Here is a 25,218-nt window from a genome sequence, read left to right on the forward strand (position 1 = left end):
GGAGAGCTGCAACAGTCCTCTGGGCACTCACAGTGCAAAATATGGCAGGTGGCTCTGACAGAACATGTTTTGGAGCATAGCCTGCATTTCATAACTCCTCCCATGCAGTTAAGAATACAAGGGTCAGAGTTCCGAGCCAAGCTGATTCACAACCATTCCAACTTGGGGCGAGAGCAAAATAGAAAAATAAGCAGCCATTCCAAATCTTAAAATAATTAAAAATAATACAACCGACAGACCAAGTAGCGGGCCTGAAGGGGAAAAGAATGAAATGACCAGTCATTAGGCCATTTCTAAGACAGACAAGAGGATGCAGACAGATGTGCGAGCTTGGAGACCCTGGACAGGAATCTGAAGTGTTAAAGTCCAACACAGCTTTAGCAGCTGGTGAAGTCGGGAGGCAAGTGAAATGGTGAGGAGTCTTAAACTGTGTAAATACTGACTGGCAAACAAGACTTCAAAATTCAAAACCCAATTACACTACACCAATTTTTGTGGATTTCAATTTGGAAATTCAACACTTTTCAGTTTTCTGATTGTCACACTTTTTTACACCAATGTATCAGAGCAATGAGAGCATGGATATATACATTGACATTCTGTAAATGATATATTTAAATTAGCTTGACATTATCCAATTTCCCGGTATAAATTAGAAAAATACATCTGCATATTTTGCATACCCTAAAGGTAAAATACAGCATACTTTTTTTCTTCTGAAAAGCATTACAAAATCAAACAGACCTCCTCCTCAGTAGTAAAATGTGTAGCGAGCTCATTACATTGTTAAATTGTGCAATTAAGGCAATTCGTTTTTTAATTCAATTTCAAAAATCTCTAAAGTAGAATGTAAAGAAATGAAATGTGTCCGTGTTTTCACGTCGTTTTCAAAGAAATTAAGGAAATTGGCACCTAAGAAACTACACCCTGTTAATGAAAATGTCCAAATGAAGTCCTGTAAAGCAGTTAAAAAACAGAAGTAAAATAATTGAAAGACCTTTTTTCAAAAAATCATCAAATGTCTAATGCTTGAATCATGCTGGTGTCATGCCATATCAAATTCAAAAATTAAATGATAAAATTGTGTTAGAGGAATAACACTTGTCATTGGTGGATCTGTCTTTATCAATCTGTTGAAGCCACCTCCCCAATCTTCCTAAATGGACTTGCCACAAAATGTTTGAATACAATTTTCTACATTTTAAAATGACAATCATTTTTACATGTATAGTATGCAACCCTCTACTATACTGTACATACGAAACACCTTGATAAATGAGTGTCCAAATCCCAGAGGAACACAGAATCTTCTGTACTTCCTATCACTTAAATGGCCCAGGTATTTTGCTAACTAGTAATTTTTAAAAATATTTTCAAGTCTCAAAACACTTCATAGCTACCGTATATTAAATTAAAGGCTGGCCCTTGCCATATATTATTTTAAAATATGCATGAAATAAGTATTAAAAAAACATCTGAATAATGTTCAAGTGAGAGAATAAACAGATTACCGAATTAAAGGATTCAAATGGATTACAGAAGGAGCAAGCCCCCGAGTTTGATACCCCAGCCATAAAATCTACATTCTCACAAATCCTTGGGGGATAGTATGGTTCTTACACCCCTTCCTCCCCAAGTCTGTCAAAAATATAAAATATCTGTGTTTTTTAGAGAAAAAAATAACTACATAAAAAAAATAACTACATCAAAGACAAACAAAAATTAAGCAACACCTGTTAACAATCAGAAGACTTATCAGAAGAGGGGTTATTTATAGCATCTGTGTGCTCTGAGTGAAATTGATAGGCTACTTCTTGTGTTCACAGTAACAATAAGAGCCACTCTGGTCAGCTTTATTCATCTCAGAGGACTATGCATGAGCAAATTCACACACTCTGGTCTCTCTTCCTGTTGTTTCAAGGCCTAGTGCAGCTCTTAACACTCATGTAACACCCAACATCCTTAACAATACAGTTCATTGTACAACCCTTAGCACTGCTCTGCTTGTGTGTACTCTCTCCAAACCGTCCTGAGAACCACTTAGTACATCTTCTGTGGTTTTCTGGTAAAAAGCAAGACAATAAATTCTCATGAGAACACAAAGTCTAGTTTGACACTTTTGAACAGATCAACCACACATGTATTATGATAATCCTTCTATTCGGGAAATGTGTGTATATTACGAACGAACAGTAGTTACACATGTGTACAGGCCTGTCCAACTGTCTCGTAAACTGCGGCAAATGCAGGACAACTGAAGATGCTTAAAAATAATCGGTTTGACAATAAAGTGTTCTAGGGCAGACACCATATATATATATTTTGAACAGAACAAATATCAGACTCCTTCTGAACATCTGAACTTAGATACAGTCTCTGCGCAGTCCTCTCCCAGCTGTTTCACTGGCTTTGTTCATGTTTATGTAACTAATCCTGAAAAACTGGGTTGAGCAATCTTGCTCTGCGTCTTACGGCAAGTACAGTAGTCGGTAGCTAAAGAACCATCCCGTATTTGTTTTTCCCCTCTACGGCCCAGAGTTCATTGTAATATATGAGCAACAGGAAAACCCGATCTATAGGGTTTTTTTTTAGATCACCCTCGACAACTGATCGAAAAAAAAGTAAAAATATATGATAACACCAAATAATGTCGTATCACATTTTGTTTATATATATATATTACACACAGGACAGTAACAACGAGCCAAAGCTGCCGTGACATTTAAAATACCACGGGTTATTTTACAACGATCGCAGGCACTATTTCGCTGCTGTTCAGGCCTGCACCAAAGATGTCTCGGCTTGTTAGCTATAGGCTACAGAGGCCGCGTCTTTGTACCCCTTCCTGATGCGGGGATTGCTTGTTTTTTATCACCATTTTTCTTTGTTGGTGGATATTAAATCTTTGCCTGGGGTACGCTTGGAAAGTACACGTTTGTTGGAAGACACGTCACTCTCGCAGCCCCCCTCCCCGCCGTACCTTTGTAATGCACCCGGAGATTGTTCTGGGAGAGACCGATGTAGCTGAACTTGTCCTTGGGGCTCCAGGATCGGGGCAGCGGGGTCTCCTGCTCGTTCACCGCCGGATACAGCCGCCTGAGCCGCTGGTTCAGCTCCCTTTCCTGCTCGTTGAGCGCTGAGTCCCCATGAACCACAACCGACATCAGAAACCCACAGCCCGATGACTGCCCGGACATGGCGATCGGGATTGTTTTTGTCTATTAAAAAAATACTAAATAACTACAATAACAACTACAACAATAAATTAATTTTTACTAAATGCCGCAAGAAGGAGGGAAAAGGGATACTAGTTTAAAACAAAGCAAATAATCTGACGGACACAATTAAAACCAGACATGGACAGATAGCTCTTTTGTTTGTTGTTAGTGCATGATCCCCAGATCTGATTGGAGCCCACAAGCTCCGGTCAAACTAAAAAAACACACTTCTCCCTCTGCCAGGCGCGACTAATCAATGCTCCACTGCGCGATCCCCCCCTCCCCCCTAATTTTGAAGAAAATAGTCGAGAACCAGAACAGACATAAGTAGCAGATTTAAATAAAATATATTATTATTATTATTCCTCAAATTAAATTACGGTGCATTGATAAATTCAGAAGTGACATTGAAACGAATGCCTAATAACAGTACAATATTAATCTTCGTCGTCATCATCAACATCACATAATTCATCATAATTAGGCTGTAATAACGAGGAGGTTATTTTATACCACTATTGTAAAATGCCTGTGATTTGAAAACTAAAATGTGGTTACACTAAATCTTCTACTTAGCACCGTCGTTGCAATTTCAGTGCAAAAGGTTCCAGTCCAAAACCAACAGGGAGAGATACATTACAGCAACAGTTTTAAAGATACAGTTTACATTCTTCTGGCAATTTAACGAAAACTTAGCAAGTGAACTGGTGAGCATTTTAAACCAACATGTACCAGGCTGGGGTCATTTGACAACAACTGCAATCTCCACTAGGGAGAAACAGAAATAATTGAAGGTTGTTTTCACTGACCACCATCTGGGTATAAGAGCAACACTAAATAGTTTCACTTCAATATACAGTATTAGATATATTACAAAACTCTACAGTATATATATGCAGTTTTATTGTTTTTCATAAACAGATCTTCCATTACTCCAAGCAGCTTAAGGTATAGCATGATTGATGTACATATACATAGATTTTTATATTTTTAAATAGATTCAACAGAATGTGTGTGTACAGTGGCTTGCAAATGTATTCAGACTCTTAACAACTTTTCAAATGGTGCTGGGTCACAAATAATACACATCTTTTTCAATCAACATTTTTATTGCACACTCATATGCTCAACCACAACTTACTTCAAATTTGTTTAAAAATTTTAGCAGATATCTCAAAGCGAGACAAAAACTGAACTATGCTGCTTGCATAAGTATTCAGACCCCACAAATTAATATTTGGTGGAGCCACCATAGGCCATCTTAAGTCTTTTGGGGTAGATGTCTACCAGCTTTGCACACTGGTTAGGCCTGATGTTCTCCCATTCCTATTGGCAGATTGGTTGTAGCTCATAGTTTATTGGATAGTGCTTGTGGACCACAATTTTCAAATCATACCATAGATTTTCCATGGAGTTTAGGTCAGGACTTTGAGCCACTCAAGGACATTAAGCTTTTTATTCTTGAGCCACACCAATGTTGCTCCAATGTCCTTTACAGGTTTTCAAATGTTGCTGGATTACAAATGATACACACACGACTTCTTTCCTATCAGAAGTTATGTGGCAGGGGCACTGTATATATATGATATACATCAAGTGGAGAACTGCATCAATGTGTGTTGGCTGCAAAGGAACAAATAAAGGTCAATTCCACACTGAAAAATAGAAAGACAAAATACAGCTTATTGGCTGTTGATCCTTCTTCTTTTGACTCACAAATGAAGATGGCTCAACAGGAGAAACACTGTGTTTTGTTTTCCTATTTTATTTGTTCCTATTAAAATACATCTGCATCTTTCTGAGCTGAAAAAGAAATGTTCAAATAATTCTACCAACTAAGTAAGGGCTTATAACAGAAGCCAGAAGATGCTTCAGCCTTGAGGAAATTGAGTGTGGCAGCCCCACTTTAGAGAATTAATTATATATTATATAGAATTTGTACAATAAGTAAAAACATAGGGTAAGCGAAATGGAAACAAAACAAAACTAGGTTGAAAATACAGATTTGTCATGGTAAACTTGTACAATTATCAGCTGTGGTTTGTGCACAGAAAACATTTGTCAAATGAAGACTTTTGCAGAGCCCTATGGTAACTAAAGTGGAGGAACTGACACGAGTAAGTAAATTAAATATTGCAATACAGTGAGCCCTTTACAAATAAATAATACAAAAAATACTCCACCACCACCAATGTGTAGCCCCCACCTGGATGATGTGACAGCAGCCACAATACTCACAGTACACCCACCACACACTCCCCAGCTATCAGTGGGGAGGAGAACAAAGTAATGAAACCAATTCATAGATGGGGATTATTAGGAGGCCATGATTGGTAAAGGCCAAAGAGGAATTTTGGCCAGGACACCAGGGTTAACAACCCTGCTCTTTTTGAGAAACACCCTGGGATTTGTAATGACCAAGGAGGGTCAAGACCTCAGTTTTACTGTACATCTAGTCAGAATGACAGTGCCTTATTTACAGTATTGTGTCCTCATCACTATACTGGGACACTCACAGACCACAGGTTGAGCGCCTCCTACTGGCCCCACTAACACCTCTTTCAGCAACCATAACTTTCCCAGGAGGTCTCCCCCTTCCAGGTACTTGCCAGGTTCACACCTGCTTAGCTTTAGTGGTTTGTTAGTTGTGAGTTGTAGGGAGATATAGCTGCTGACATTTTAAATTGAAATTTAACTTTGTGATGATTTTGAAGAAGAAAAGAAACATTGACACTAGTCACAATGAGTACATAAGAGGAAACTAAACTTCAGAGTTCTTCAGAATAGTGAACTGAAGATTATGTTATCAAACCTTTTGCACAACTTTACTGCTTATAGCCATATGAGCTCCTTATTTACACTTTATCATCATATTTTCACATTTTAAAATGTAATTCAACTTCTCAGTATCCTGTTGTAAACGCAGAGCACAGAAAACTGCTTTATTGAGTTCATAAGGATTATAGTGTGGATTCATAAAGAGACAAGTGGCTAAAACACAAGCATCACAAATTTCAAGTGTGGCCACGTCTGGATCAATACAGTGGATGGGGATAATGAGTTCACCGGAAGAGATCAGAATCTGAAACAAACCACAGGGAATTGTTTGAATATGCAAGCAAGCAAAGTAGTAGAAAATCAGAAAAACAGTACACCTGTAAACATGGAAATTCTCTCATTCAGTCCTGTCTCCTACACTGATAGACAGTCGGGACTGAATGAGAGAATTTCCAAAAAATGTTCCATTATTTTGTTTTGTTTTTCGATTGATTTTTTTCCCATGAATTTCAGATGTAAATATATTTGGTAAATGTTCATTTAAAAAAAGTAATAAAATGCACTTTTAATATACAGTTTATTGATATTATTGAGAATTTTAACAACTTTTGTGTCTTTTTATGATATTTGCTCTCACACAATGCTGTTTTCCTTAATTTTGGTTTAGTTTTGTCAAACTGACAATTAAATGCAGAGTAACACAAAACACTTGCTTTGTTGTTTTGCAGTCCATCCGAACGCCTATTTGAAAATCTAACATATGGCTCTAAAGTCCCAATTGCACATTAGAGTATCTGTGCTGAAACCCTCGCACAGAAAAATAAAATGAGTTTGCACTACCCACTAGCATTATGCCTCACTGTATTTAAAGCTACTCTCTTTCTCTTTTTAAAGCAAACAATGAAAAAAGTCCGTTTTTGCTATAACAAATTGCAAATAAATCCTTTTTCCAGGTTCCCAAAGGATTTGTCTGGGGTTCACCCATTTTCATCAATAATCACCTTCTTGTAGGGCACTTCAGTATAATTTATCTTCATTGCAAAGATAAATGAGCTGTCATTCCAAAAGCAGTTAAAATCTCAAGTGTCTTTGGGGTTGCTTCAGTATTTCTCTATTAACATACAATTCTGCCTTACCAACACACAAGACATAAGAGATAGTATGTTATATGTGCCTCAAAGCCTAGGCCTGGATAAGAAATAGAATGTCTTTACCTGTTAGATGCAATTTTACCAATAAACTATCAAGAACTAAAACCTACATATTTAACCTCTATCAAATGTAAACTGATACTTTATCCAACTATTAAATAAAAACTCTCAGAATAATGTATCTTTTACTTGTGCTGTACTGTGGTATATGTTTAAACTATGTTTTGGGGGAGGAATTTGATTAAGTGAAAAATTGGTATGTCATCATTAATGAAAAGGAGTGAAACTCAAGTCATGTCATGATCATTAACTTGTTTGGCAAGTTTCAGGTCACTGGGTTCCTGGGTGGTGCAATTTTCATTCCAATAGTTTACATAGCAAATTCACAGTTACTGTTAAATATGAGCTTACTCTTTTTAGGCCATGAAGTTTGGAAAAAAAATCACAACACAACACAAGCATCCTTTAGCCAACATCAAACCCTTGGGGTTGTTAGGAATGCTCAGGAAGTAATTCAGTAATCACATTTATTGGGTTTTTTTTGTAATAATGTTTTTCTACTTGGACATTTTCTGCTTCTTCAACTTGCACTAAAACACATCTATTTCTTTAAATACCAACAATTTCTAGAAAAAAAAGTATTTTTCCTTACAAACTTGCCAGGATAAGCACCCGATACCCCGTGACCCTAAATTGGAAGAAGCACTTAGAAAATGGATGGATGGGTGTGTATGGGTGTAAAAACATCTCATACAAAACCGCTCTACCACAAAATTTTAACCCTTACCCACAACAGTGTTCTGGCTCACCTTTGGCATTGAGTACATATCACAGTATTCATTTCACTAAATGCTCCCAGATGTCCGTAAAGATATGGGTCTTCTCATAAGGTATAGAACCTAACATCTGTCATGTGGTTCAATAGGCTTCTTACAGCTTGAGTTGTGCTTCCTGTCTGTGGGATTTTGTATATGTTGATACCTGCCTGCAGTACCTTCAGGTTTTCTGGAATGAATACACTAACCAGGTCAGCTGTTACCACCAGTGATACACCACAGGCATATGCCTGTTCTACTAATGCTTTAAAATCCTCAGGTATCATGGGAGATACCACATATTGTTCAATGTACTCTTCCAGAACACACTCTTCGCCAATATTTAGGTGGGGCTGTGATTAAATATGTCAGCTCCGTCAAAACCGCATGATAAATACAAAACTATTAAACTATTACTAATAGTCATAAAAAACATTCTTCAGAGCTCTGTGTGCCCATCTACAGAAATAGCTTTATTAAAAAAAAAGACATTTAACATGTCCCCTCCATTTCAGAGCAAGAATACAGATATTGTGGCTGATGACAAAGAACTGGATAGGCCATTCTGCACCACTGCCCCATGGGATTCCACATTTGTTGTGATTCACAGGACAGGAATTTGCAGACAATGAGAGATGCCAGGGTTTCTCTTTTAGAAGCAAAACTGCCCATTCCAGATTCTGCTGTTGCTATGTGAATGCTATTTCTTCTTTTGAATTTTTTAGACCTTTAAATGGCATTCCTAAATATTTAAAGGTACTTTGATCAACAAACATACAGTATACAGTCTAATGCAATATTCCATTTAAAATATTTCTTAAAGCACTGGTAGCAACACAATGCACCAGCAATTACTGTACATGTCAGTCATGCATGCCTTTTGAAACCTGCCATGGGACATAGGGCCACCATACTCCAAAGCTCCTAGTGTCCTCTGTGGTCATTCCTGCTAGTGAAAAGCATATAACAATTTGCAACTCTCTTGGTTCAAATCTCCTTAGAGACATTTTGGTGACTTTAAAAAACCCTGAATGGTAGACATCTTCCCCACCTGATGACAGTGCTGTGCTATCCACTATAAGTGATCTTCTCCAAATTATTCTGTTTAATAATGCACTGTTGTGGAAGAGAGGGAATTAATGACATTTTTTTAATCAATTTACAAATACAAAACTCTTTACTAAGAGAATTAAGAAAAGATATAGATAAAGATATAGATATAGATATATATTAAGATATAGATAAAGAAAAGATATAGATATAGATAAAAGAAAAGATAAAGAAATAATAAAAGAATTAAGAAAAGAGTTGGTGATAAACCTCATGAAATGGTTTCATTACTTCAGGACTCTCAAGTTTTGAGATGTTACTTTCCTCACGATTATCAATTTATTTGATATGACAAATACATTCAAAGAAATCTACAACTACCTATTTTTTAAAGTCATGGCAAAATTCATCACAAGCCAGCTGTATTTTCCTTTATGTTTTATTAATCATACTGTCAGTATATTAAGTAATATAATTATATAAAAGTAACAGTATAAATATAAATATTGTGCTGATATTTTAATAATGCAATAATAGTTACAACTTTTTTCTGTACATCTCAGTAATATTATGTTATATACAGTATCTTACTGAAAAATCAAGGCATCTATGATTTAAATATGCACGTAATGACAATATCACCATCAATAGGTTATTTTGTCAAATTAAGAAATGTCAAAGTAGTTAAAAATACAGACTACAGCAGAAGCACTGCCTGTTGACAATAAGTCCTTTGTCAGGAAGAGACCTGTAGAAATTATTATACACATATATATGTATATATTCACACATAAAATACTACTACTAATTAAAGAAACACTGAAGAAACTGGGTGTAATACACAAATAACACAGCAGAATACCATCTTGTGTAAAAGCACAATGTACTATTGTACAGTGATATATTGACAGTGTACTGTGACTGGCAGTCATGTAAGCAATCGGAAAGTTCCACACCCATACAGGAAGAAGAAAAATTACCATGAAAATTTAAAATAGGCCGTGATACAAATGGATTGTGGTGAATGCATGGTTAAAACTACGGGTTCTGGGAGGAAATATCATACAAGGAGCATGAAGAAATCAAAGGCTTAGCTATTGAAGGTCACTCCATGTGACAGACTGCAGCCAAATTCTATATTTCAGCTGGTGGTACTCACAAAAATGGTATTGCTGATAACAGAAGTGTTTCTGATAACAGAAACAAACTGTCCAGGAATGATGTACGAGCGTACATTCTCTGCATGAGAGATGATAACCTTTCAGAGATGCATGATTTATCCTTGCAGCTGTGGCAATGACTTATCTGCAAGGATAAAAGCAAATATCCTTAAAACTTCTAAACAAGTCAAACCTCTTTATACCACATAAGCATACAGTACACAGGCACCCGATTAAAATATTAAAGCTATAGAAAGACTATACTCAAAGCTTTGCCTTTATATGCAATTAATGCCGTCTGAACTGATCATTGGGTTATTCAAATGGCCTAACCAGAGACATACTCCACAGCCAATATGTTTCTTTTCTTTACCTCTCAGCCTGAACATTTACCTGTTCATAGGTATATGAATACATATTTATATTAATATACTGTTTAAGTCTGTATATGCACATACCATGCCCTTACTACACATATACTATGCATAATGTGAACCACATTTCAAAGAACCCACTTACAGAAATCCATACAACAAGTTTTCAGGGTGTTTGTTCAGAAAGTAAAAATAAGGATTAATATGATGATGAATCTCAATCTGCTTGGTTTACTGGAGAGACACTTTAGGGTATAATGCTTTCATGTTGATTGGTGTCTTCTTGGTCTTGCTCCATTATTGAAAAACATCTCTATAGATTCATCACTTAAACATGTAAAAGACATCTGATTCTTATCAGTAAATATTTATGTTTCCTGAAACTTAACAAATTGGACCTCCAGGCAGGACATGGTTGTACAGTGACCTCAGCTGGACATAAGCAGTGGTGCAACAGATGACAATCAGCCTTGTATGCAAAGGGCTGCCTTTGAGTTTTTTGATGGTTGCGTGATGCAGTAGTCTCATACTCACCTACGTGGCAGAAGACCCACAATCACTTCCAGTGTTATTTAAGACTTGAATAATCTCAATTTCTCAATTCATAAAGCTTTGTGGGCATGATCTTTGGAAACATTTTAAAAATATTACTTTTAATGTTTTACCATCTCAAAAACCTGTCGGTCTTAGACATATCACCTGTTTAAAATGCACATCTCAAAAGTGGTAATGTTGCAGTAACATAAAGTGAAAATAATTCAATAGAAAGCACATTCACAGGCTTGTTGCCTCTTCAGGATAGCAGTGGAGCAGAGAGGTGGGAAGCTTCCAGTTAACTGCACACATGGGTAATGTTTTTCAAAGATATAGATTCACATCCAGATTCGGTAAAACCCAAGAGCTACTGTCAAGCAGGTGAAGACTGAACCTAAGATGAAACAAAAAAAAATCAATAAGTAATTCACATCAAATATTGAGGTAGCTTTCTATTGAAACTAAAAAAATATGGTAAGTCATGGAGAAGCTTGCATTTTAAAACTGCAATTCAGTTTCACGACAAGGTAATGGGCATTAAACAACGAGGGATGTTCATTAAGACAACTCATGATTTAGAGAACTATCACTTGACATGCAGATGCTGACATGTCTGGCTTTCCAGTTCACAAATGAAAAAAGAATGAACCAAAGATTTCAGTTATGATTTTTGTATATGAAGTAGTTGAATTCCAACAATTAAAACAAGGCTACTTACCCGCAAGATATTTGATGGTGTCAAGCTTATGAGATTCCAGCATGGTTTTCAAGCCTGCAACTTCAGTGTCTATTTTCATAATAGTCTGTGTCACAGCACGGTCCTGCTCTGAATGCTGGGGAAAATGAATGATTATGTAATTGAGTTAACATTTACATGCACATCAAGACCAGTACAGTAGATCAATCTCTTGAGCCAAAGGATATTCACAAATGCTTTCTCCTGACATGCAATTAATTCAGGGACAATATTATTTATTTTCAGATTCCCCAAAAATTAATATATAAAAGATCTTCAGGAGGAGCAAACTATTGGTAGCCCTTCACGGTGTGCAAATGTGATCAACACTTTTACCATGCAGGCATACTCAAGTCAGATGTGAGCACTCACACAGACTTGCACAGTAAACAGGACAATGGAACAGAACCTTAGGGTCAGAGACATTGCTCCAGTCTCCCCCTATGAGCTTGATCGAGATCCATATTCATGAGGAATATAGCATATACTTTTCTCTAGTCATGCCTAGGCACAAGCTATGCCTGTCAGATATTGGGCTATGTGGAAATAGGGCATCCTGAACATTCATTTACTATCCCAACAATTTCAGATCTCTCGTATATAGAGGTTTAAGCATCTGTGTAACATGTGCCCTAATCTAGTCATATTGCTTATCATTAGGCACGTTTAAAAAGTTTATTCTATTCATCACGCTGTTGAAATTTGGTTGAAATAAATTATGTAATTAAACATAAAAGAAAATATGACTGGTCTAAATGTTAAGTGAAGGAGTGGCATGGAAATTCTTGAATACAACACCTAGTGCCTTCTGTGATAGACTCGGGCTCACTTCAATGCTGTACTGGAGTAAACAGCTACTAGACGTAAATGGATGGGTGGGTTACACGATGCTGTGGCCACACTGCCTTGAGGCCAGTCAGTGATAACAATATAGAGTTTTAGATAGTGTATGTTTTATGATTATTTCTAATGTTTTACATGCACAATTTGAAAACTGGATGGAGTGGAAAGATGACAATGACCTTACAATTAAAATGGAAATTTCCATTTTATACTTAAGCAAGTGTCAAGTTGAAAAACAGTCACGTCATATTTAGTTTTTCAAATGACTGTAGTTTCATAGTTTCATATAGTCTACAAACTCTCTTACCATTTCAACCGTTTCAGTCCTCAATTCCAGAAGTTTCCTCTCATGATCGGCGTACTGAAAACAGTGTTTTCGTTAGCATTGACTGATTTCAATTTGATTTTTCAATCCTTATTATACAAAAAAACAATTCTATTCTATTTTGGGTTTGAAACAAATGACTTCTCAGGCTCTGGTGGCTTCCCCTATGCTACCTCTTTTTACCTGTAATACCTGTACCATAAAACACAATATTAATTCAAGCTCTAAAACGGAATACCATACACGGTTTAAATTAAGCAAATCTCTTCACTGAATACACTGGATTATGCAGGAATTTTATACAAATATTTCAAATTCTTAAATGTTCTGGCAAAGATAATCTAGTGACTTATTTTGGGATATAAAATTACAAGTGCACACTAAGAAGTGCACTTAATACTGAGAATGGGAATATATTTCATTACACAAAGAGTGGTACTAGGTGGAACAATCTACTCAGGCACGTTCGTTTAACTGTATTTACTGTTGCTTAATGAAAGCGACTAAATAAGCAAGGTAAACGACTAAATGTCTCCTCTCATTTATTTTTAGAACCACTATTGCATAAGAATTAACAAAATGAAAATCAGCACTACGTACTATTCCCCCTTAAGCATTATCACTAAAAATAGAAAGGCACTGACATTTTCACTTAAAGGGGAACTGCAACAATATTTTTATATTTCGGGATTAGAAAGAATCAGCATTGATAAGTGCATTTCAAACCACAATGAAAGTAAAATGTACACAGTAACCTGTAAAACCTCCAATTTACACCAAAAAACAGACAAACTTTCCGGGTACAGTATGTGCACTGCCATATTCTGCTATTCAGAACGAGGCAACACAACTTCCAGTGACAGGAAACAAGCCCCACTACATTGTAAAGAAGCAGGCTTGCGCATACATCTCTTTTAGTCCAATAGAAATATTGCTCTCGACCTTGAGACAGTTTTGCCAAGACATACTACTTACTTGTTAACTCTGCATGCAGATCATGTTGGAATATTTCTGTGGTGAAAAGTCTGCTACACAACCTGTACTTAATTCACTCGTACATCGCATTACATCAGTTATTACAGTGACTACAGGAAGTTATTACAGGAAGGGCCGCATTGTGTCACAATTCATAGGAAATATCGTTCTTGCCCGTGACAACAACATGGTGACTTACAGTGCTTTCATAAAGTTTATGATTTTGAACTTAATTCGAAATTTGTAAACTTTTTCTCTAGTGTCAATGATTTTATTTTGTTACAAGAGGTAATAACCAGTCTGAGAAACTGGGACTGCAGTTCCCCTTTAATGGGAAGTGCTTAAAGATTGTCCCAGAATTTATTGCTCGTTTATTGATTTATTCGATTATTGCTCGTTTATTCTTTGTATTGTAGTACATACAAAACCATCCTGATTAAGAAAATCGGAACAATCAAATGCCAAATGAATTAATGGGCATGCAAGGATCACAAACATTGTAGTTGGTGCTATTTAGCTAAAAGGCTATAAACTGTAAACAACTCCTTAAGGAGTTGCCTGAAATTGTGAAACGCACAAACAAAATGTTGACTTACCATTTCCTTCACCCTGCTCTTTTCTAGGTTCAATTCCAGGATTGCATCTGAACGTATTTTGTTCATCTCATCCTGCAAAGTCAGCATTTTTTAATTGCCAAAATTTCACACGTCTTAGAAAATTAAGAACTGGAACAGATGTGTCACATCCATTCCTTATTTCAGAATGCAGAATGGACACATGCAGTACGACTGATCAAAATCTGGGTTGTTTTGTCAGTGCACGCAGAGCTCTCTAAATGACACATTCCTGAATCACACTTAAGACTAAGATTAGAGGCAAATCCTATCCATTGAATTTATACATCAAAGTAAGGAACTGTGAAAATAAATACTGAACAAACTTTAAACAGGATAAGCAGTACTACTACCAAAAGATGAACATTTCCTTCCATTAAAAAACCATTCCAAATGTAAATGTTATACCTCACTTTGACTGACCATACCCTATCCCAAGATATTTTTAAATTGAAATAATATTCTTAATTGGATTTTGTGTACATATACTGAAGTATAGTAGGGTCCGTGTGTGTGGGGAAGCAACTGTACTAAATGACCTGGGCTACTCAAGCAGATTGCCTGAAACAACCTCTACAATCACGAAGAAGTTCAGTCTATCAGACTATCTGAAAATCGGGAAGTAATGGAAAAACTGAAAAACCTCACAAATGCAAACTAAATCCTTAATATTAAAAGTACTAAAAAATACTCACAGCTGCTTGTATCTTCAGTTGTTGTAGCTCAAGCTTTAATTTCTAAAACGAAAAAAAAAGTTAGACTCTAGTGTTCCTGAATTTTCAAATGTATGCCATCTACTGTATATCTTTATGATACTTTAGCTCACCTCATTTTCAACCAGCAGTGCAGAGAACTCACTCTTCTCCAGGATTATCATGTCCTTCTTCACGGCAGCAATGTGTGACATCACTTTCTGAAGCATGATCTCCTGCCAATTACCCAATTACAGTGATAACATGTCACATGAATTGCCATGTCTTAGGTGATGATATGTGGATCTTGATATATAAAACACTGATGGAAAAATAAAATACATTTTCATAGTTGCAGTGTAAAATATATATATAATGAATAATTATATATCCATTATATATGAATATATATATATAAAATATAAAATGATCATTTCAAGAATAATTTCTTTGAAACTCAATTAGTGAGAATAGCTGTGTTTTTGCTGAAAATTTACCATACATATGGCAATGGTTCATAGGAGACTTTTCTTTTTCTTAGTTCCATTGTTTTCTATATGGTCATGGCTAGAGAAGTATAAAATTAAGATTCCTCCCAATAAAGATACTGTATACCTCAATTCACAAAAGGAAAGCCATAAAAATGCTATGCATCATCCATAAATAGCAATTAACTGCATAAAATACAAAGTTGTACTGACTGCACTGCGATCCAAAAAAGCAGTGCCTTTATCCTTAAGGATACAATGATGTAAAAAACTATAATGTACATTGTCTTGATTCTAAGGCATCTCACCTGTTGAACCTTTGTCACCATGTCTTTGTAAATGACGTCCATGTTGGAATTGGTAATTTTTATTAGAGCAGTCACTAGCACTTCTGCTTGTTCAGTGCTGAACCCTGGAAAAAAAATATATAAAAAAGACCATGTGGAAATATCAGTTATCATTGTTAAATAAGGACATTCATCATCAGAAGCCTAAAGCTCAGCATGTTGTTAATTTTTTTCTAGGCATGATTTAACACATCATGAACTTCGCAGTGGCTAGAATTTAGAATTAGAATTTCTCATTTAGAATTAGTAGTAGAATTCTCTTCTTATTCTCTCTATTCATTTGTAGCTTTAATTTTACTCCTCACCACTTGATTAGCCTCTCTGCCTCTCCCCTGCTCCTGCCTCCTCCTCTCTCCTGGCTTTTATTTTCCCATGCTATATTGTCTTTGCTGACTGCCCTATCTTTTTCACACCCAAAGAAGGCTCCACAGCTGAAACGTTGTGTTTTCGTTCTTCTCTTTTTAGCATGGATTAAACCTATTATTTGGTCCTTTGCAGCCTAAGCATGCTGACGCAGCTACCCACCTATAACGTAACCTTCTGTGCTTTCACATTGAAATGGTATAATATCATGATGATGTCTTTGAGGAGGGAAGGAGCAGCTGAGTTTCATCCAGGGTAGCAAGATTTGCATTTCCTTACTTAGAAAGTTGTATATTGATTTTATTGCTTGGTGGTATTTGCAGTACCTAGCTGTCCTTGCAAGCCAACATGGAGGAAATCACAGATGATGAGGGCGTTTCCTAATGGTTTTCCTGGTTAATTAACTTCACTGTAAATCATTCAGACAACCATATACAGTATGATTAATCCAGCCTCCCAAGGAATGGATCACATCATAAATAAAGACAAAATAGGCATGTTCAGGAAAGGAAGCTGAACACTGGGAGACCTCCTTTGTTTAAACCAGACAACGAAACACATTCTGTCCAGCCAATTTGAAGGCTGAAAAGAGTACTTGACACTACACATTATTATAAGATAGCTTGCTGTCTTATTTAATTTAGGAAATTCTGATCTCTTTCCTGAAATGTCCTCTTTTTTGTTAATGATAGATTTTTAGAATAGTGAAATTGGTTCCCATAAAGTTGTGGGCATCCATGTCTTAGAGATTTTGACATAGCGAGGATGCTCTTTTCTTAAAACAAAAGTTTTCTCTCACTGACCTGTTAGTGTTTTCTATGGTCTTAGAATTGTGGAATTCTCTAGATCTATAGTAAGCAGAACTGTATAACTCACCAATTGTAAATACCTGTTTATTTGTTGTTATATATTTTTAACAGATTTATTGTCACATTTGTGTGCAACAACAATCGTGTGTTTTACAGTTGAGATATTTATTGCTAATAATACAAGTCTTGTCTAGGTTTGGGCCTAATTATTAATCCATCTTCACAGCTGTGACAGAGAATAAAAGGGACATGTGCCTTATAACACTGCAATTCCAGATTTTACAGAGGTAAAATTGCTTATCTTTATTATTTGCTAGCATATAAACTGGTGTCAGAATCCTTGAATTTTAACACTACCTATTAAATTACAATATAGACATACAAATATGTTTCTGTATGGAGGGTCCTGAGGTTTAACTATAGATTTTTTATGTAATGTCAGTGTCTGTTAAACCCAATAATTAACTTTGTGTAACTACATATTATAAGCATAAGATAAAAAAAATACTGAAGTTACTTTTGTAAACTGAAGTCAGTCATTATTTATTTAATAAGAAGGGTGGAGAACCCTTAAAAACTACTTGACTGACAAATGTAACAATCTCTACAGGCTTAATTTCTTTACATTATCACTTTTCAGGTCAGTGACAAAGTGCTTGAAGAACTTTTTGTTACATGTACATGAAATTAAATGTTTTATGAGCAGCTGCATTAGTGAATTTGCATCTTACAAACGTCACAAAATGTGGCGCTACCCTTCAATACATTTGTAACTGGAAAAGGAGGTTAAGAAATAAAAATCTTTTGAAGAATAAGAAGCTTGTGTGTAGAAGTGCTGGGGTCTTTTTTATTCTGGTCACCAAATAAGCAGCCATATCACTCTGTAACTCACAACTGGCAACCCACTGAAGCTAAGCAGGTGTGAGCCTGGTCAGTACCAGGTTGCTGCTGGAAGAGGTGTTAGTGGAGCCAGCAGGGGGCACTCACCCTGCGGTCCATGTGGGTCCTAATGCCCCAGTATAGTGATGGGGACACTATACTGTAAACAGGCGCCGTCCTTTGGATGAGACGTAAAACCGAGGTCGTAACTCTCTGTTGTCATTAAAAATCCCAGGGCGTCTCTCAAAAAGAGTAGGGGTGTAACCCCGGTGTCCTGGCCAAATATCCCATTGGCCCTCACCAATCATGGCCTGCTCTCCTCCTCACTGATAGCTGGTGTGTGGTGAGCGTTCTGGCGCACTATGGCTGCCGTCGCATCATCCAGGTGGATGCTGCACATTGGTGGTGGAGGAGGGGAGTCCCAATTACCTGTAAAGCACTTTGAGTGGAGTGTCCAGAAAGTGTAAGCAATTATTATTAAATGAACTAAGAAAAATAGTTTTCAGGGATGACTCACCTTTTTCTTCCAGAAGACGAACCACTGCATGGGTGTCAAAATAGAACTTCCTGCTTTCCGATTTTGCTGCTTCCACGTTTTTCAAGTCATACTGGAAGGCCTTAATCGAAGTGTTAAATTCTAAACAGACCAAAGGAAAAGGAAATAAAATACATGCTATGTGTATACGTATTAAAGCAAAAGGTTCTAAATTGCAATACAGCTGGACCACGCTTCCAATCAGAGTTTGAACAACTTTCTGTTCTTCACTACATATATGGTGTTATACGAGCACACTATGCTCAGTTTCTTGTTCATAACTATGACTAGAGACATGCATGAGTTAGAAGAGATGAAAGCATATTTGACATCAAGATTTTTTTATTACACTTCAACTTTTACAGAACACACTGATAAAAAAAAATTAAAGTCAGACTTAAAGCAGGGGGTGGGGGAAGGTGTCAATTTTTTAATTCATAATGCCTGTACAAAACAGTCATGTCCATCAAAACCTTTTCACGCTTAACATCAAGCTTCTGTTTTGGGCTTAACTTGATTTCTGTCACCTGTTATTACTGGGCTTCTGTGCCAAGGCTGCTCATTCTAATACAGCGGGGCCTCTGTATTCGTAAGTGTAGAAAAAACGAAAAATGCAAATGAAAACTGAGAACATTAAACATAACACAATAAAAATGAGACAATGTTCAACTAGGTTTGATTAATCCAGAGAGACTGTTGTTCTCCAGTATGAATGTGACAGAATGCTTTCTATAAAAAACTGATTTACAATCAAACTTTTAAATGACTGCTTTGAAACAAAAAAAAACACAATTCTAACATGAAAAACCCTAAGAAACGCGAGTAAAAAAATACTGAATTATATGCATCTGTCCGAACTGTTTTATGATTTGGTACTGTGCTTGGGGGGGTAAAGGTGTACAATGAGAAAATTGCAATTTGATACAGATTTACACAGAACGTTTACTGGATCAGAAAAACATACAGTACAAATAAAACTGCCACAGTCTTGTCTGACAGCAGACAAGGAAATATGACCCAGATAATTCAGAAAGAACAGAATGTTCCCCCATTTTCATTTGGGTTAAGGAGAAACAACCACCCTTATTTTCCCCATTTTGATGTTTAATGTTTGATCACTAAATGTGCAATGACTTTTTCAGAGTGATATTTTTGACCTGCTTCCACCTGAGTAAAAATGAGCTGAAAAATTAATTCCCATCTTGGCATGAAATCAAAGCTCCTCTGTTATTGAGTCCTTTTTCAGGCCGACGATGCAATCAACATGTTGCTAAATGCTATCATCAAACTAACACCCTCCCAGTGTTCAAGAAATACACAATGAACAACCCTTCTTGTAAACTTCTGATGTGTAGCCCGTTGGCAAAGCTCCTAATCAGCTCTCCCTCTTGTAACCACCGGCTGCTACTTGCAATTCCAGGATCCTTGGAAAAGAATAAAGTGGCCCACATGCCATTGGAGTGGAACGTGAATTTCGGCTCCTTTCTTGTCATTTTTGTAAGGGGTCAAACATGTCGTTTTTCTTCACATTGCAAAGAAAATGCAAATCATTAACTTGACCGGGAAATGGGGTCTGTTATCATGCACTGAAATACAACAAAGTATAAGCAAAACAGTAAACAAGGTTATAAAAACAGTGTATTACTGCCACTGTTACCACCTCATTAATTATAGATATGGTCATGCAATGTTTATGTAAAGCTAAACTCGTTTTTGGAACCTATTTTACAAATGTAAAACTGGTCTTGTGAGTGTAACACACTACAGACCTGAGTGGTATATTATAACTGGACATTATGTTGCTGAGAAAGTGAACTATACCAACATCTATCCTTTTTCTAATCACTTCCAATTCAGTGTCACATGGGAGCTGAAGCCTATCCTGGCAAGCAATGGGCACAAGGCTGGTACACCCTAGATGGGACGCCCACCCATGCCAACATATTTCTAATACAAATATCTCTGTGATTTCACTCTTTTACACTTTGGCCCATGAAGAACAGGCAACTTCGCCTGTGATAATCCAGTGGAAAAGACCCTATTTATAGTCTGCTATCACTACAACACAATAATCCTCTTAAGGAAATTTCAGATTCAGCATAAAGCATTTGAAGGACTTAGAGGGTAAATCATTTGGAAGCTATTTAAAAACATTCCCTTTTGACTGCTTAGCAATATGCACTTTCATAAAAGAAAAAAATCATATTGTATACAGACACAAAATTCAAATAAATAAAAACTCTGATTATCCAAAAAGATCAATAAAAACAAACTCTATTGAATCTCTATTGGTGTAAAATAATCATAAGTGGTATATATGGGCATATCATTCAGTATTTGATTTAATCTATCAGTTTGAAGCGTAACTAATTCTAGTAGCAATTATATAATTCATTCAGAAATAATGGAGACAAATGTGCAAAATTTAAAAATCAGAAATCCATGTTTTAGTTAATATGAAACAAAGAACTCTGAGTCATCACAGTAGCTGAATGAGCAGTGAGGCAAAACAAGTACTTCAGGTTAGGCCAGATGACTATTGATATAGACAGAAGTCCCTCTTGAATGATCCTGAAGTAAGATTAACAGAGAGTCAGGAAATCCTAATTCTGCCACACCCTGGGCAACAACAGGACAGGAGTTCCAGTGAGCTCATATGAGCTACAGTATCAACTGGTTGATATGTGGCATTCCAGCATACCTACTGCCCAAGAATATCAAGAATGAACTCAGATCTCACAGACTGGGATTCTGAAATCATCTGCAAAATGTTTACAGTTACAGCATAATTACTTTACAAAGGGCTTACAATGTACTTGTACCTTATGAATAATTTATATTCATAATATTTGTACTAGATTTGGTCTTCATTTACTCGAACATACAGAATTTTGTATCAGCATTTTTGTCAAAGCATCCCAAGATCTCTATTTCAGCACAACGTTGTCTCCAAATAACTCAGACAATTCAGTAAACACTAAAACATACGAGGAAATATCACCCAACATAGGGGAGAAGATGTTATAAAAATAAAGAATGCAAGTTGTATGTCTTTTCCTAGTTGTATGAATTGGTAACAGCATATATGTTATACATATATGATCCCCAAGGCTGTGTCCTATCTCCTTGGCTCTTTTCCCTTTTCACAAACAACCTCACATCTCGGGATGGCTCTGTCAAGATTTTCAAATAAGCAGCTGACACTACCATTGTCGGCCTGATCTCGAATAATGATGAGACTTGTTACCGAAAGGAGACTGACTTGGGAGCAGCCTGGTGTTTGGACAATGAACTCCTACTCAATGTTTCTAAAACCAGGGAAATCATCATTGACTTCTGACGGATCCAGAACACAAAACTTCCAAATTTTCATTGATGACCCTCCTATAGAGACCACAAACTCCTTTAAATTTCTGGGTACATACATAAACAGTGATCTTAAATGGAGCACCAACACTGACCACATAGTTAAGAAGAGGACGTTTTTTCTTAGGCAACTCAAAAAACACCGGCTACTCCTCCTTTAATTTTACACAGCCATAATCCAAAGTGTTCTAACAACCTCTATTGCAGTCTGGAATGGGATCTTGGATAACTACTCAAAAGGCAAACTGGAAAGGATTGTGTCCAAAGCTGCAAATATTGTTGGCTGTGAACTCCCTTCCATTTCATCTCTCTATTCAACTCGCACCTCCAATCGTGCCAAGAAAATCATCTCAGACCCCTCTCACCCAGCTCATAATCTCTTTCAGCTTCTCCCTTCTGGAAAACATTTCTAATCCTTCCTCTCAAGGACTGCTCGCTTCAACCTCAGCTTCCTTCCCACTGCCATATGAACTCTGAATTTGCGTTGAATTTAGAATTTCATTGTATAATTAGGGACAGTTGTTTACATATGTGACAATGTTTGTGTATCTCCTGTCCTATTTAAATGTGTACTGTATATGTTGTATGTATGTCTCATCTGTGTTCCTTGCTGTACCAAAAGCAAATTCCACCAACTATTGTTGTGTGGCAATAAAGAATAATCTAATCTAATGATATATTTACACTGAGAGAAGAATCACTGCTTTACTGGGCTGTGCATGTCCATTATCCCCAATTGGAAACAGGATATTTAACATAACAGGAATAATTAAACCTATAACACCCAGATATTATTCTTTTGGAACCTGTTTGCACCTGTCACTGATGATATCACCAATAAACACTAGGCCAAAAAGGGAATGGCCCAGAAATGATTGTGTACTGGGATAATTTTGTATTTACACACAATAGGTCTGCAGTGATACTCTGTAAAAAGTATTGTTTCTCAGTTTCAGTGAGTGTAATTGCTTCACCATATATCCTATATTTACAATTACCTGGTTTAAAATGCTCTAAAGTCATATGAAAAAAAAAACTCAATTATCTTGTAAACAATTTAAAAAGACGTTGCATAAAATCATTATTGCATACTTGAAAATAGAAATGTTTCTGTATTGTATTATGCATTTTGTTTAAAAAGATTTTATAATTAGTTTATTTTACAGTAGAAAATGATGCACCTTTCACCATTTTAATACAATTCTTTAATGCACATGACAGGCCTCTCCTCAGGCTTGAGAATCAGAGCTGTCTCTTATCTGCCACTGGCCTAAACAGACTTCCACATAAAAGACCATGACCACCCAGCTACTGTATTCATAATGAATCTAAACTGTAAAACTGTCCTTGAAAACGTGATTCTTTAATGCTGGGCAGGGGTAGGCTAATAACAGTTTGAGGGGTCATCAGACTTCAGCAGTCCCAATTAAGCTTTGCCATCTACATTTACAAATACTGAAATTAATGACCCAGTGAATTGTTTTCAGTCTCTCACTGTTATATGAAGGCCTCTTACCACAGCGTTTGTTCCCTTTCAATTAATTCACACATTGTTATGAAAGCCATCACTGCATCGTGCGATTAATTTTTCCTCACCTTGTTCGTACACCTTCGTTAATACAAACCTTGCCACATCATAAGCCAAAACGTCTTTCCTATTTTCAATGGCTTGCACAAACTGTATGTGCGACTTACTTCTAAAGCAGATATTTTTGACAAAAATCAGATCTTTTTTTTCTGGATACAGAATCAAACCACTTCTACGATTAAGATTTCTAGGTGTCTGTTTCTGAAGACCCAAATTGTACAGTAGCAGCGTGTGCTGCCTGTAAATCGGTCACTTCTCACCGCGTAAAACACTGGTGTATATCCTTCAAATTATTGGATGCATGGTGCACCCGCACTTCAAATAATGTGGCCAATTTAGTTACATGTTCTAAAAAGACCGAACACTTGGATGACTGTTGTCATTATTTCACCGTTAGATTTAAATCTACGGCGTTAGATTTAAATCTACGGGCTTAGAGACCCAGGGCAGCTTTTCCACTGCTATCCGCCCTGCGAAGTAGGAAGTTAGCAGCGTTTAACGTGATATATACATTTTATTAAATGCTAGAGTTAACAATGTAGCTTTTACTTTTAGTGTCTAGTTCACAACATGTTAATATGCACACTACTTTGAGTTGTCAGGCAAGTCATTTGATTGCTACCGGGACTGATCAGGAAAGCAGGAAAGCACTCGATTTTGAGTGTGAGCGTGTTAAGCACATTTTTTAACATAGGGGTCCTACGACAATACGTACCTCTAACTAGTAATCGTGTGCGTTTAAAAAACGAGAGAGCAGTTTCGACCCTTGCAAAGATGTCCGTTTTGTGCCACGGTCTGTTCCTCCGGTCAGTGCGACCGCTGCAGCGCACTCTCCCCGTGCCCGTCAGCCGCAACATTGTGGCTGCAGCTCTAGACACACTCTCTTCCCCGGGACAGGACACACTGCGGCCTTTCCAGGGAGCCACTCCAACACAAGGCAGCGTCCACCGTTCAGAGTGACCCCGTCCCAGTCCTGAAGCAACTCCGCTTGGAAAAGCCGGTAAAACACATTGACCAGTCCCCAGCCTCCGGAAAGCGGTGCTGAGTGTAACGTCGGAAGCTGTAAGAGCAAAGTTCTTTCCCAAATATCCCCTCCGCGTATTCAAAATTATACACTTCCAATGCCGTTTTAGTTGCATTCTCGCACTTCTTTATGTACCCCCAAAAAATCAGTTTATCGTCCACCCATATGTCTCCAAAAAACGCGTGGCCGCCAAACGCACACGCCTGTGCAGTGAAGCAGCTCCGAACTTTTACGCTGTACTTTGACGTCACCACGCAGCAGTCGTGAGCGTGCTCGCTGCAGGAGCGCGAATAATCGATTTTCGTCACGCCAGATGTGTTGGGTTCTCTCATTTCGTATGGTTTAATTCAGTATTTACCTTCCGTTTGTTTCAAAGAACTTTCCCTCTTCAGCAAATTTCTGATGGAATATTACTAACTATAATAATAAGTCTTAAAATAAATCTTCCCTGTATTGGTCTAAAAAAACTCTAATCTTATATTATAAATTATAAAAGTAATGGGATATTTTGGTAAACGTATAGGAAAGAACACAGGAACTACAGGAATCAAGAC

At 36.9% G+C, this 25,218-nt stretch overlaps 2 protein-coding genes across 2 annotated transcripts in view; both read right to left on the reverse strand.

Annotated features, from left to right (window-relative positions):
• ranbp9 (RAN binding protein 9) overlaps positions 1-3,409 on the reverse strand; it is a 39,606-nt gene extending 36,197 nt beyond the window's left edge. Inside the window, exon 1 of the mRNA XM_088918433.1 lies at positions 2,981-3,409. Within this exon, the coding sequence (XP_088774559.1) occupies positions 2,981-3,197 (217 nt within the window). The 5' untranslated portion in view covers positions 3,198-3,409. The remainder of the gene's footprint in view (positions 1-2,980) is intronic.
• Positions 3,410-9,431: 6,022 nt separating this feature from the next.
• Positions 9,432-24,876, reverse strand: mcur1 (mitochondrial calcium uniporter regulator 1). The gene is made up of 9 exons (XM_088919593.1): positions 24,356-24,876; positions 18,669-18,788; positions 16,062-16,165; positions 15,400-15,501; positions 15,269-15,310; positions 14,556-14,627; positions 12,967-13,020; positions 11,799-11,913; positions 9,432-11,474 (listed from the first exon to the last, which is right to left on the reverse strand). Exons 1-9 carry the CDS (start codon positions 24,777-24,779, stop codon positions 11,419-11,421), a joined length of 1,089 nt encoding a protein of 362 aa, XP_088775719.1. The 5' UTR covers positions 24,780-24,876; the 3' UTR covers positions 9,432-11,418.
• Between the last annotated feature and the right edge of the window lie 342 nt (positions 24,877-25,218).

The sequence above is a fragment of the Atractosteus spatula genome, chromosome 6, assembly GCF_055471065.1.
Source record: "Atractosteus spatula isolate fAtrSpa1 chromosome 6, fAtrSpa1.hap1, whole genome shotgun sequence".
Taxonomy (NCBI): domain Eukaryota; kingdom Metazoa; phylum Chordata; class Actinopteri; order Semionotiformes; family Lepisosteidae; genus Atractosteus; species Atractosteus spatula.

Coding starts and splice junctions, on each gene's coding strand:
- mcur1 (XM_088919593.1), bottom strand. CDS start 24,779: ATGCAACTAAAACGGCATTGGAAGTGTATAATTTTGAATACGCGGAGG. Junction 15,311..15,399: donor CACTGCTGGTTGAAAATGAG/GTGAGCTAAAGT, acceptor TTTTCGTTTTAG/AAATTAAAGCTTGAGCTACA. Junction 14,628..15,268: donor AACTGAAGATACAAGCAGCT/GTGAGTATTTTT, acceptor CTGACTTTGCAG/GATGAGATGAACAAAATACG.